Here is a 14627-nt window from a genome sequence, read left to right on the forward strand (position 1 = left end):
ATGCTTTGTGGAAAGTGTAATTTGGTCCTAACTGTCTCAAATAACTAAAATTTCTTCTAAAAGGGTCCATTAATTTATCGGCAAAGGGCAATTGCTTTCTGAAAATGTCAACCTCGGTAATGCTGAAAAGGTGGGGCTTCATTTAATACAGTTTGTGTAGTAACTGAAATACTTGGTTTTTGTATTGGCTGAATGAATCCCCTTTCCTATAAAATGGATAAAAATATCCTGATTCAGTGTTGTTGATTCACACTGCTGACAAAAATAAACTCATTTTATTGTATGTTATGAAAATATGTTTCATGAGATGTTATGAAAATTGGGACTATATAAGAGTAATTTGTGTAAGATATTTATATTAGATGTTATTTAAGCTATCAAAGAGAAAATATTAATTCTCTACTCTGAAGTAATAATATGTGATGACCACAGGTTCACAAGTGCTCTTTCTACTCTCTCAGGGAGGTGCATTTTTAGAAAGTTATAGTCCGTCGTCTTATGATCCTTTCTTCCAGAGGACTACTCCAGACTTGTGGAAGGTGAGAGAGGCTGTGCATTCCTGTTTTCCTGATGAGCTCTTGTTGACTTCTTTTTCTTAGCCTTCTGTACTGGACTTGTGAAGGAGAGGCTTGGGTTAGAGATTTTAAAAGAAGGGGGTGGAAAATACATCACAGGTGAATGGGTAGTTCTGGGATCAGCGGCTCCCAAAATTTAAAGAAGGACACATCATTGCAGAGCTGGTCTTGCCTTTCCTGTGAAGATTCTCACCTTTCCCATGTTTGGAGCATATGCAGTTCTTGTAGTTCCCAGTTTCTGGCTGCTTAAATAGAATGGGCTTGTAATTTCTAAGAGCATAGAGGAAAGAACCATGAAGACAAAGGCAGGATTTTACACATTTGAAATGTTTATTGCTTGTAACTGCTGGAGTATAATTTACATGGTTTTACAAAGCAATTAGAGAATAACACAGTTTCATCTTATTTGCCTCTCTTTGTGTAAGCTTTTTAAACAATGGCGAAGAGAGAGTGATAAAATATTCAAGGTTTCCTATAGTAAGAATGCATGCACAAGTTCTTCATAGAATGATTACCCTAATGCTCATGTCATACCTAAAAGATGCATATAATCCTATATTATAGATTAGGGAATGAAATTAGAAATTAGAAAATGTTGGCTTGCTGGATGTTTCTGGTTGAGCTGAAGATGAAGCAGGCAATCAAGAGGGTTTATCTAGTATCTGACTCAGCTGCATTGGCCAGAAACCAGAATCTTTTTCAGGGAGCCTATTATTTGGCAATGCAGAAGAAAAAAGAAGGGGCCAACTTTACCTTCAACCTTAATCTTTACTTGGCAGTTGGATCTAGCTAAAAAGAATCTAAAGTTGAATTTTGGAGGAATTGGCTAGGCCCAAGAATAGGAGGACAAGTTCAGTATCTATACTTTAACACCAGTTGTGAACAAAGTATGTTTGGTATCTTCTTGCAAGGTGACGTGATTGAACTTTTATTTCAAGTTCCAGTGTTCAGGCTTCTAAATGCTCCTTGATGCATATAGCAACAAGTAATCCTCAATTTACAAACAGTTTATTTCGTGACCATTCAAAGTTACAATGGCACTGAAAAAATCAGCTTATGACCACCTTTTACACTTATGACCACTACATTATTTCCATGGTCATGTTATCAAAATTCAGACACTTGGCAACTGACTTATATTTATGATAGTAGCAGTGTTCCAGGGTCATGTGATCACCATTAAGAGACCTTCTGACAAGCAAAGTCAACAAGGAAGCCAGATTTACTTTAGTCATGTTACTAACTGAACAATTGCAGTGATTCACTTAACTGTGGCAGGAAAGATTGTAAAATAGGGCAAAACTCACTTAACTGCCTTGGCAACAGAAATCTTGGGCTCAATTGTGGTCATAAATCGAGAACTATCTGTTTAGGTCTGACTAATTTGATGTCGTGAAGTATTGAAATATGAATAGTAGCTGTTTTTCCCCCCTAGGCATCAATTCCTCCTTTACATGACCCCTTGTTAAAGGAAATAGAAGGAAGAGACATTGAAGCCAGCATTATGAAGCAGTGTGAAACAGGTTCTGTAATATTTCTGTTTGCTTCTGATCATCTTCAAGTTTAATGTCTAAGACTTGAGAAATCCTAGACCAGATTATTGAATTATTCTTCTGTTTTTCACTTTTGCATTAATCTTAAAAATAGTATGACCAATTTGAAAATATTGGAAATTGTTTCCACAGTTGATATATTCATCAAATGGTATGACTGTAACTTGGGTGGGGTGGGGAGATTGGATTTGTCTCAATATTGTACAGGGTTTTTTTTATCAGAAAGTTTGCCTAATGAGGTGAAAAAGCCTTTCTTCTATATGCCTTGTACCTTTCCACAGGAAAATTACATTCCTATAAAGATATTCATGAATTACATAAGACTGAGTTACCACCGCTTCCTTTGGGTCGGCATCTTATGAACCCCATACAGTGGCTGAAAGTTCCATTCCATTATATGGAAAGTGATGTTCGTCAAAAAAGCCGGTAAAGTTTGACAAACTTTTATATTTTAAAATTCATTTTCTGTTGAATAGCAATCATATAAAAGTTGATTATGAAGCTCTGTTTTCACTGGCAGAGGCATCACAGGCTGGTTTTTTGCTGTTTCCAGAACAGCCCCAGGGGTCACATCTAAGTAGCGCCCACGGGCCAGATCTGACCTGTGGACCTTGAATTTGATACCCCTGAAATAATAGAACCTCTTCTTGTGATGAGGCGCAGTTCTTGTTCTTCCGAATGTTGCTTCCAGTTTCACTTTGTCAGAACCGAATATAGTTCTCTGTGATAGCCTGTATAACCACCTGTGTCTGCAGCTAGCCACAAAGCTATCAAGATGACATTTGCTCTTTTATACTTGTACTTCACCATGCAAGGTGAAAAGAGTTTATTGATTGTTGACATGCATATTTTACTTCTCTCTGTCTCCCCCACCCCATGGATAAATGAGTATATATTTTAAGGGGATGAGTCTTGGGAGACAAATGCCTGCTTGGTTCTTTCTAGGAATATATGACGTATGTCCCATTTTGTTTTAAATTACATGTATCATTTAAAACAAAAACACTAACAAAAGAATGCCCATTTAATCAGTCCCTCTAGTGTAGATGCTATTTCCTGTTTGGAAATTAGTAATCATTTGAAAATACATATATTATAAGATAGCTGAAGACTATTATAAAAACACTTCTAGTTATATTTGGTCTTTGGTGAATTTAAAAGAATAACAAAGTTGGAAGGGACCTTGGAGGCATTCTTGCGGAGAGGGTGCGGCTAACAAATTAAATTTCTAATTCTAATTTCTAATTCTAATCCAACCCTGCTCAAGCAGGAGACCCTATATACCATTCGAGAAAAACGGTGCCCATTCTCTTCTTAAAAACTTCCAGTGATGGAGCACCCACAATTTCTGAAGGCAAGCCGTTTCATTAGTTAATTAGTAAATTTCTCCTTACTTCTAGGTTGAATCTCTCCTTGATAAGCTTCCATCCATTTACTCCTTGTCTTCCCCTTAGGTGCTTTGGAGAATAGGTCAGCCCCCTCTTCTGCATGACAGCCCCTCAGATATTGGAATGCTGCTATCATGTCACTTCTATTTTTTCTTTTCATTAGGCTACACATACCCAGTTTCTGCAATTTCATTGAAGCTTGAAAATTTGCTTACAAAATTTGTTTGGAAATTTGTTGATGTTTTTGTATTTAATTGATACATGGTAAACTGAAATTCTTATTACTGTTATCTACACACTAACAGTCTCACAATATGAGACTTCTTTCTTTGTGTTCAACACAGGCTTCTCAAAGTTCTCATATCTCCAAGTTGCTAAGATTGTGAAATACTACACGATTACCATTTTAGTGTGTCTCCTATATAGGCCGTTTTGTGGTCTATGTACACATAAAGTGGAAGGCCTACTCAGCCTAGTTCCGTGATGGCGAACCTATGGCACACGTGCCAGAAGTGGCACACGGAGCCATTTCTCCTGGCACGCGGAGCCATCACCAGTTGCTCTTCCGGGTTTGGGCGCAGCAGCCAGCTGATCTTCACATGCATTGGCGTGCCAGAAAGCAGAAGAGCCGTCTGGTGCGCATGCGCACGCCAGAAAAATGATCTTTTTGTTTCCAGGGTGCACATGCGCGTCAGCCATTTGGTGATCCGGTTCCTGGCATGCATGCACATGCAAAAACCAGCAACAGGAAGAGCAATAGCTGCGTGTGCCAAAAGGCGCAGAGAGGGGCTCCCGGCCATCGCTTCTTAGCAGAGCAGAGCTGTAGTCAGGGCTTCCCTCCCTCCCCACCCGAGCAGGCTTCTTGCGTTGCCCCAGCTGTCCAGCCTGGAAAAATATATCCCGGCTGGAAGCAGCAGTGCAACAGCCGCCGCTACTCTCATTTCTCTTTGAGAGCCACCTTGCTTGCCGCGCAGCTGCTGGGGAGAAATCAGCGGGAGGGGGAGAAGAAAACAAACTTCTACTAGGGACAGCAAGGGCTGCCCAGGAGAAATCGGCAGAGGGAGAAGGGGGTCATTAGGAGAAGCTTAGTTTTCTCCCTCTCCGCCTGATTTCTCCCTGGCAGATACTGGCTGGCGCTCACTTCCCTAACTGCTCATTGCTGCTCGCTTCCTTGCCGCTTTCCCGGCCAGCTGGCCAGCTAAGCAGGGCGGGCGGGGCCTGGGCTGCAGCCAGTAGGGAGGGGGCAGTAATGCTCCATCCTGCAGGGGCGGCAGCGGTGAACAGTAAGGGAAGTGGGCGCCAGCCAGCATCCCTGCCTCCTTCCTCTGAGAGCCGTGGCAGTGGGGAAACCAAGGCTTCTTTGCCATCTTCCCAGCTGATTGGTCCCATCCAGCCTCCCTTACACACACACATCACTTGCTGCCACGCAAGGCGAGCACTGACAGGGAGAAATCAGGGGGAGAGAGAGGAGAAGGCCATCCCTGCCACAAGTTTGTTTTCTTCTCCCCCCTCCAGATGATTTCTCCCCGGCAGCACTCGGCTCCCACCTTGGCAAGCAAGGTGGCTCTCAAAGAGAATGAAACGGGCGCAGCGCTCTTCCAACAGCCAAGGAAGGAAGAGGAGCTGGGCCCTCGGCTTTTGGAAGAAGCGCCTGCGCCTGTTCATTCTCTTTGGGTGCCGCCTTGCAAAATGGGGAATTTTCTGACATTTTGCAACTGGAGCCAGCTCATCACCCTGTGCACATGAGCTGCCCGGGAACCCCGAGGTTCACAACCACCGTCTCCTGAAGCAAAAACGGCCTCCCCCAGCCTCCCAGAGGCCCCCCAGAAGCCGGAAACAGCTTCAGGAAAGCCTCCGAAGGCTGGAGAGGGCAAAAAATGGCCCCAACGGGCCAAGCAGAAGTTTGGAAATGATCCGTTTCTGACTTCCAGAGGGCCTCTAGGGGGGGCATTTTTGCCCCCCCCAGACTTCAGGAAAGCCTCCAGAGCCTGGGGAGGGGGTGCATGCGCATGCGCGCGGGGGTGTGTCAGGTGCATATGCAGTTGGGTGGGGAATTGAGTGAGCATGGGGGGGGGAGTACGCGTGCACAATTTTGGCACGCCGTAAAAAAAAAGGTTCGCCATCACTGGCCTAAATTATGCTTTAAGTCAAGTCATGTTTTTTTCTTGTCCTAAAATAGGGACTTTTCCTGATAGTACGTAATTTGAAAGAGAAATCCTGTTAGAAATTCATTGAAAACTGTTAAGGAAAATTGAAAAATCCACCTGAAGTGTGAATTCACATCCTTAGATACAAGGCTAGTTTAAAAAAAACCCAAACACCTCTGACTTTTGAGGAATAATTGTGACGTTTTTCCCCCAAATAAGATAAGTGAGAAGAAATTAAATTAAGATTTGTTCAAAAAACAATTATATGAAACTATAGATGGAAAAAATTATCCAAGCCAGGATAAAGTGGTTTTTTGGAAGAGGAATATAATGAACCATCAGGGAAAATACCAAAAATCTCTCTGTGTTGCACAGAATAGAACTGAGAATATTGTGTGCAGGACAGTATATCAGTTAATGACATTAGTGTATTAGTAATAAAAATAGTTGATTAAAAATCCCAGAATATTTTTCATATTAAAGAATATCAATGTTATTAATTTTACCTTGTAAGAAGTCTGTGGGATAGACATCTGTAGCTGCTTTTTCTGCATTTAGACAATGTATTGTTTGGTATAAAGAACTCTTATTAGAGTGTTTCAATAGGGATCAAAATATATTCTCTGAAAAATTATATGATGCTGTATTTTGATGCAAAAATGGTAGATTGTGATGGGTAACCACTATGGGCAAATTGCTGTCTTTTATTACTTTGAAGATTGTTAGGGCAGTTCAATATAAAATGTGTCTCTTTTATTTTATTTTTTCCTGTTGTATATCTGCCACCTCTTATTTGTGACTTTGGACAGTTCATAGTTAAAAACAACCAAATACAGTAGCACAACCAATAAACAAGCATAGGAAAACAGTAAAAACACAATAGCTAAATAAATACGTAATTGAAACCAACATTCATAAAAAAGCAGGTAAGTGCAAGTCTTTGATCACTAAGTATAACCATCAGGTCTCATCAGATGAGACTCCTTCATGGACAGGACTCTTACCATACCCTTTCTGCTGGACCTGAGAGGAGTAGTCCCTCTTCTCTAATAGAGGAAATCCATTCTTATACTCTCATTTGAGGCTTCCCCCAATCTGTATTCAAGTATACACAAAGACATTCATGATGTATTGAGCTGAGATTCTGATCTCCAATTTAAAACTAAATGAGTCGTACCCTTCTTTAGTTCTCACTTTCATTGGTTCAGGACTAGGCTCTGTGAGATAATTGGTGATTTGTAGCAAGATAACCTCTTCTGTGAAGTGGAATTCAGGATAGCACTTCTAGGGATCCTTCAATAAGGCCCACCTTCATAAGTATTGCAAATGGAATGGTGATGAATGCAACTGACATTCTAACATATCACTAACCATCTCTCTTCCAAATGTATTGAAATTATTTAGCAAATTTTCTTTTTACTCTTTTCCGCATTATTAAAGGTCAGTTTTAGAATAAAAGAAAACCAACCCACTCATCTGATCCACTTAAAACATAATGACTTTGCTTAAACAGTAAACATTCATAGTCTGACCGATATTTTGGAGGAACAATGGAATTAGGTAGGCAATGTTGCAGTAATTAGATCCAATAGTGACCTTGAAATTTCAGTTCCAGAAAAGGAGAGGAATTGGCAGGAACAATCCTTGTAATTTACCTCTAGGGAAGTGTGTGGTTCCTGTTCTTATTCTTATTCTTTTTTGTAGGAAGTCACATATGAGAGCTAGGAAAGGTAAAGAGCAAGAGAAAGCAAGAAAGAAGGAAATAAACTTTCTCCCTAGGGGCTCAACAACCAGAAAAGCCAGGAACCTGCTCTCCGGTTCAAAACAGGAAATGATCGGGGTCTAGCCCCAGGCCTTCTGCCAACATTATAACAGTCTGCCTTTTAAAGCCAAGGGGAGGAGGCTTCCCACTGAAGACGATTTGTCCTCTCCCTCACAGAATGTAATTCCATGTTGCTCGTACACTATGCATTTTATATTGTCCACAGCTCCATCATCATCACAAGGTTTGGTTTTATGTATCACTGAAATCAAAAGGTAATGTTTGAATATTGGCCACCTTTTTGAGTGTCAAGCAGCATCAGTGTAGCACAGCATACAACTGGTTCAACAGAGGTTAACACTGATACTTAGAATAATGGGCAGCATTAATCATCCTAATTTCATTCTATTAAAAGGCAAAAAATGAGCACAACTAGAAACCAGAGTTCTATGGATTTCAAGAGCTGGGGTGACTCGGCCTGGCCTCCATTGAAGGAGAGATTCCCCCCTGTCGGGAAAAAAGAGTTCACCCAAATCGCCAGTCTTTTGTCAAAACAAATATTTACCGGCCCATCAGTTTGGAAACCAAAAATAAAATCTGCTTCCTATTAATCTTTCTTTGAAACTGATTCCTTGTAAAAGAGTTAATGCCAAAATTTGGTGCATAACAGTGTGATTCAGTTAGAAGCTTATTTCGGCATCAGGGACTACTGAGAATAGTAAAACACAAGCTACAGGGATTTTATGCTTAAATGCTTAAAATTGTGATTGTGTGTTACTGCTTTCAAAAGTATTGCTAAGCAGCTGCTTCATATTTTCTTATAGGGGAAAATCACAGAGCTTACTACATAAATATACTTTATTTCAGAAGCGTAAGTGCAATACGAGTAAGACAGTGCTTCAGATACAGAGATAAACAGATATTTTGGGGCACACAGGGATATGCTCTTAAAAGCAGCTGTGGGGTTTTTTTTGCAAGTGTGTGTGTGCTTGCTGTAGCTGCTGGGGAAAATGCATTTGGCTTAAGAAGTTGCAATCAGATGCTAGGTGAGTGCCTTACATGCTCCAAAGCATCTTTTGGTCTTTAAATCCAAGGTTCTGCTGACCTCAGATGAATTGTTTCAAAAGAAAGAACAACAGACTTTCATAAATTTAGCATGAATATGGCTTTTGCTGTTTCTGTAAGTCGTTTTCCTATTCAGATACAAAGCAAATTTAACAGCCTGTCCACAAAGCAGCTAAAAAATTATTCGGCTCATTGAGGGATTAGTGATATTGCTCCTGGTGCAATATAGACTTTTTTACATTTTAAAGTAAGGGATCTTCTTCGATAGAGTTAAGAGTTAATTCAAGAGTTTATATTTAAAGCTCAGAGCTGATGTTTTCTTTCATAAAATCCTCCTCTATCACCAGAAATAATTTTTTTAAAATCCATTTAACTTACTGTCTTTTAACTTCATTTGATTCAGTTTTATGGTATTGTCTTTTTGGACAATACTGAAGCTGTAAAAACCTAAATAATGTGCAAGAACAAACATATAATTAGTGTTGCAGCTTATAGGAAAATACATATTTTTTCAAATAAAAGCATTATTTTTCCAACTTTCAATTTCAGAGACTGAAGTGGAAGTAATTTCAAGCCAGTTGCCTGATCCTACATTGCTTCATGGTTGTGAACTGTTAAAATATACCTGATTATAATAAGTATAGTCTTCTTCCGCTAAACATAATCTCTTGAAGTAAAGTGAAAAGTTTCATTGCATAGCAGTAGGACTTGAGGCCCATTTATTTGATGGCAAATAAAGTAATGTGCATGCTTGATGTTCCGGATACACATACATGCACCATACACATTTGAGAAAAGTAGAAAAGAACCAGAAATATATTGATGAATTAAGGTAGTTGTATACTGTTACCAGACAGATTACTTCTGATGTATTTTGGGAAGGAATGGAAGTTAGGACAATTGAATGAAAATTTCTACTTGGAAGATCTTTTTAATATTGAAATTTTCTCTTTTTCTGTTGGCCTGAAGCATATCAGATGCAAAAAAAAAAAAAAAAAAGAAACGAAAAATTCAAAAGGTCTAAAATTGTGAGAAAATTATCTTTGTAGCACTCCGTAGAGCTATGTTTTGCTTTCTCTGTACCCAAGAAATATGCTTGTGTGTATGAGTACATGAATTTCAAGATAAATTGTACCTCCTGACAGAACCACCAGAATTCTTTCTTTTCAAATGTTTTTGTTTTAAATGTAATTGTTTTCTTATGGCATGACTTTTTTTCCTCTTCAATGTATTGGAGTTTTTAAACTGCAATTTGGCTTATGTAAACTTTCATAGTGCTTGTTTCTTTTCCACTTACCCAGAGTTGATTATCATACAGATGTTTATACAATGTATTTAACTTCAATTAATTGAATATACACTTTTGGGAACAAAGGTTTTTATTTAATAAAAATTGCATTTCAGAAAACTGTTTCTCAGGTTTGCAATTCACCTAGCTATATGGAAAGGCAGCACTTAAGGCATACAACTTCATTCATTGTTTTAAATTAAAAGTAATACATATACCCGAGACGCATATTCAAAATACATAGCTCTTGCTCAACCCTTACATTCTATAAAGAGGAACGCTTCCCAATAAAGAACATGGTTCAATTGCAGCACATTTTTAATTTTTTTTGCAAATAAATAAACACTAGCTGTGCTCAAGCTCTATTAGTAAAGCCATACCAGAGGAGTTTGGATGAACACTCTTGACTTGAATATTGAATTCCATAAAATCCTATACAGCAATTCCAGTAGAAAATGTAACTGGTTTTAAAACATTGACAATTTTGCACGATTTCATTCCTAGATTCTTTCTTACTCATTTACATTCCAGAATACAATACAATTGGCTTAAGAAAAGCAATATGCCACATATTAATATGTAGATAAATTACAGTATATTCACCAGCTTATTTTATTTATTATAGAGACTAAGGTAACACTTCCTCCTCCTTGGAATCTTTGAGTTGGACATGTTTTAGCTGCATGTTTTATTGAGATCTGCAAGAAACTCCACTTTTCAAAACATTAATAGGCCATGTGAATCATTTGGAAGCACTCTCTGAAGCCATGGCTTGACATCAGGGTGGCTTGGCATGGCTGCTCCAAAGGCTGCTCCCTATTGCCTGCACAAAGTTTCCTGGGATTGTTGCTGATGGGCCACCTTGAAGAGGATATGGCCTCCAGATGCCTTAAGCACTGGCTTTATAGAGTGCTTTGGTTGTTTGCTTTTGCAGATGAGTCACATAGCCCGAGTCATTATGTCCCACATTATACAAAAGAAGTCATCTTATTTACCACCAAAAAACCTTGGTAAATTTGCAAAATTATTGACAGACATTATTTCCCCTTTACAATAGAAACAAGTTTTTTAAGGCTGCACTTTGTGTCAATATATAATTTTGAAAGGATCCTGAAGTGCTGAAACTTCTTCACAATTATATCCTGAGATAACCTGAGATAAGGGTCAAACAGACTCCATTTTTTGAACCCGAGGAATGATTTTAGCCCAGAACTAAAATATCCTATGGTTCATTGAAATCTAAGCGGAGATATTTCAAATATTTTAAATTGCCAGATTCCTTGTTAATGCATTAAAGGAAACCAACATTAAATAAACACTGGCATTTGCTTTAAAAATATTTACTTTCAATGAAGAAAGGCACTGTCTTATATTATCTCATATACAGTATATTGCATAGATTGCCACCAACATAGGAGTGCAAAGCACAGAGCTAAATAATATATACCAGGAGAGATAATGGTGTCACCAGGCAAAATGATTTTGCAGCAGTATATATACACCGCTTGTAAAACATTCCAGTAAGAGCAGTTCAATGATCTATGCTGGTCCTGGCTGTTATAAATAAAACATTTTTTCTCTTTAAACAAGTGTTTTCTGGTCAAATAACTGTAAATCAAAGCGTACCCAAACTTCCCCTGTTGGTACTTCATGCAGTAGTAAACGTTTAGTTGTAGGTCCCTTGTTTTCTTGCTCTGTCCTGATTTTGGCTACAGGAACTTCAGTGCGACCCAAAAATTCTGCGTAACAACAACAAAATTCCTAAGTCAGATCACCAAATGTGCAACATAATCATGAACAGACAATGAAGAGAGATCTTAGAGAAATAAAGAAAATTAAGCATTGTCACAGCATATTCTGGACAATCAAAATCAGTAAGGATCTTTCAACTTTTTGAGCCTATGCTTCTGTTTTCTATTCACTAGAATTGGAAGGAAATTTTAAATATTTGAAACACAGAATTCCACACATACCATCAGGTGAAAACTGATCCCTGTCAAACATGGTGATACACAATACATCTTGATAAAGGTCTTTGATGAAGAATTGACAGTTAAAGTTCCATTTGGGATTCAAGGTATCTGGCAGTGTCCTGGTAGTGTAGCTTTGAGATCCCATGCTAACTTCGCAATATGGATTGCTTTTTCCTTAATTCAAAACAGAAGTGCATTTGTTTATTTATATATTTAATTTATATGCTACCCATCTCATTCTGCAAAGCAACTCTGCGGGTTACAATTAAAATAATAAATATTAAGTACCTTAAATATGGAAATAAAAGCCAAAGGCAAAATTGGTATACCGGTGGCATCATACAGGTAGTCCTTGACTTATAACAGTTTATTTAACAACTTCAAAGTTATAATGGCACTGAAAAAAATGACACGACCATTGTTCATATTTACAACCATTGCAGTATTCCCATGGTCAGGTTGATCAAAATTCAGCCACTTGGCAACTGACAGTTACAACCTTTCATGTAATCAAACTTTGGATGCTTGGCAACTGGCTCAGCTTTATGACAGTTGCCGTGTCCTGGAGTCATGAGATCACCTTTGGCGACCTTCTGACAAGCAGTCAATGGGGAAGCCAGATTCACTTTACAACCGTGTTACTAAGTTAACAACTACAATGATTCACTTAACAACTGTGGCAAGAAAGGTCATGAAATGGGGAAAAACTTAACAACTAGTTCGCTTAGCAACAGAAATTTTGCGCTCAACTGTGGTTGTAAGTCGTAAGTGTTCTACCGCCTGCCTCCTCCAACACAGAGCACCAAGCCAACTGGCACAGCCAGGTTTTAATACCTTCCAGAAGGTCAAAAGGGTGCATTCACAACAGTTTCTCCAAATAACAACTTTATGGTTTTAATATCTGGTTATAAATGTCTGCAATTACCTTCAGCATGTTTATTTAATTTATATCCCACCTTTATTATTCATACATATATTCCCCATAAGTATGCAGGAAAAAAGATTTCCCCTGTAAGGCTACATATTATATTTGGGAAATACATGCTTGGCAGCCTCTACTGCTAACAGCAAATCCCCTCTCAATTAGTTTAAACTATTTGACCAGATAGTTGACAATCCATCCCTGAATTATTACCATTAGGTTTACAGGCTTTCAATTCTGTTGCTTCAATCACATGCACCATCAAGCGTCCTATTCCTGAGCTTTTCTGTGATCGAGCTGAAAAAGAAATAAAAATGAGATGTGGAAAAAACATGCTATTAGAACATGCTATCTATTGGCAGGTTTGCACAAAAGCTATTTCTGCATTTTGCAAGTTGCTCTGGGACTGTTTCATGAAAACTAGATACTATAGCAACCAGGTTGTCAATTGGTATTTATACAGATCAGTGTACAATCAGTGTTTTTCAGTTAACACATCTACACCTAAGTAAAAAGGAATCTAGTACATGTTTAGAGATGGTACTACACAACTCATTTAAAAACCCAAAGAATACTGCTATCTTAGAATTTTTGAAAACGTCACCTGGCTAACAAAATATATCACGACATAAATGTCAAATCCTTCCAATCACACAAAAACACAAAAATAGCTACTACTAAAAGTTCAGTCAATCGCACACCAGCACCTTGGTAAGCCTTTTCATGTTTCTTTTTTTCAGTTTCAATATATTGTTCTGAGGCGCCTTTAATTTTCTGGACCCAGGCAGTTCTACAAGAATAAATAATTTTGTTAAAGAACAATAATATAGACAAATTCCTTGTGAGTCTAATAACATTTGGTCAATAAAACCTATTCTATTCTATTCTATTCCATTCCATTCATTAAAAAAAACAAGAGAGGTTTGACTTCATCTGAACACAAATCTCTGAATGTACATTCTAATTTCATTCCTAATTATTACTCCTGAAAACATGAAATATAAGAAATATTTGACATATAGTACATATATAGACATTCTCGGTGGTGGGTTCCTACCAGTTTGGCTGAACCTGTAGTGGTTTGATGATCTAGGTCGCTGGAACCGACAGCGACCCAGGCCTGCCATGCCCCCCAAACCGGTGCAGCCGTAGGCACCGCCATCTTGTTTTTTGCTTCTGCACATGTGCAGAGCAATTTTTATTGCACTGTGCATGTGTGTGCAGCGTGCATCAAGCACGTGTGCGGGGTGCGGGCACGAGCGAACTGGCAGTAGTGACTGCCGGAACCCACCCCGGGACATACTGATCAATATGTTTGTAGCCATATGTAGCCATATAACAAAATGCAGCAAATTTCTCTATTCTCAATACCATTTATTATAGAATGTTAAAGCTGTAACAGACTATTTAAGGGATTTTGTACACTAGTCTCCCTTAAGGCAATTAGTATTTTCTTTACTTTTATTTAAACAGTTTTTGGTTACAGAGATAATGAACCCTCTAATTTCTGCAATTCATGAAATTACCAATCTATTTTTTAGGTATTAAGATATAAAGTCAAACTATGCTGCCAATTTGTGATATACATTTGTGTTTGAACACTTTGTTTTTAATGGCATTCTCATAGTAGCCTTTTGGATATAAATAAAAGATTTACTACAGTCAAAGAATCCAAGAACAAGCATAATAACAAAAAAGAAAACAGCATACATTTTGACATTTCATGGGAAAGAAATTCAGAAAATGTTTTATTCCTTTTTTAGCCAAGAATTTGGAGGCTCACCTCTCATTTATGTTGTCTGTTTTCAGTGTGTAGACTCGGTCAATATGGGAGATGTGGAAAATTGGCTCATCACTAGAAGGGTCAGTTGGCAATTTCACTAGGACTTCATTAAGAAAAATAGGCTGGAAGAAACTGATTCAGTTAGTTCAAACATTTCAGCAAAAGTGACAG

At 38.3% G+C, this 14627-nt stretch overlaps 2 protein-coding genes across 6 annotated transcripts in view; one reads left to right on the top strand and one right to left on the bottom strand.

Moving 5' to 3' along the window:
* LOC309388097 (protein FAM228B-like) overlaps positions 1 to 8889 on the top strand; it is a 41653-nt gene extending 32764 nt beyond the window's left edge. For both annotated transcript variants that reach the window (XM_081945094.1, XM_081945093.1), the window contains exons 8-11: positions 462 to 539; positions 2011 to 2098; positions 2410 to 2554; positions 7368 to 8889. In XM_081945094.1, coding sequence (XP_081801220.1) covers positions 462 to 539; positions 2011 to 2098; positions 2410 to 2554; positions 7368 to 7509 — 453 coding nt within the window. In that variant the 3' untranslated portion in view covers positions 7510 to 8889. The remainder of the gene's footprint in view (positions 1 to 461; positions 540 to 2010; positions 2099 to 2409; positions 2555 to 7367) is intronic.
* A 970-nt stretch (positions 8890 to 9859) lies between these two features.
* ITSN2 (intersectin 2) overlaps positions 9860 to 14627 on the bottom strand; it is a 77369-nt gene continuing 72601 nt past the window's right edge. For 2 of the 4 annotated variants that reach the window (XM_081945089.1, XM_081945088.1), the window contains 5 exons: positions 14457 to 14578; positions 13381 to 13463; positions 12887 to 12970; positions 11752 to 11925; positions 9861 to 11517 (listed from right to left, as the gene is read on the bottom strand). In XM_081945089.1, coding sequence (XP_081801215.1) covers positions 11360 to 11517; positions 11752 to 11925; positions 12887 to 12970; positions 13381 to 13463; positions 14457 to 14578 — 621 coding nt within the window. In that variant the 3' untranslated portion in view covers positions 9861 to 11359. Of the gene's footprint in view, positions 11518 to 11751; positions 11926 to 12886; positions 12971 to 13380; positions 13464 to 14456; positions 14579 to 14627 lie in introns of all 4 variants that reach the window. The other 2 variants (XM_081945092.1, XM_081945090.1) reach the window with 2 other exon arrangements.

The sequence above is a fragment of the Natrix helvetica genome (assembly GCF_964273705.1).
Source record: "Natrix helvetica genome assembly, chromosome: 2".
Classification (NCBI taxonomy): Eukaryota; Metazoa; Chordata; class Lepidosauria; order Squamata; family Natricidae; genus Natrix; species Natrix helvetica.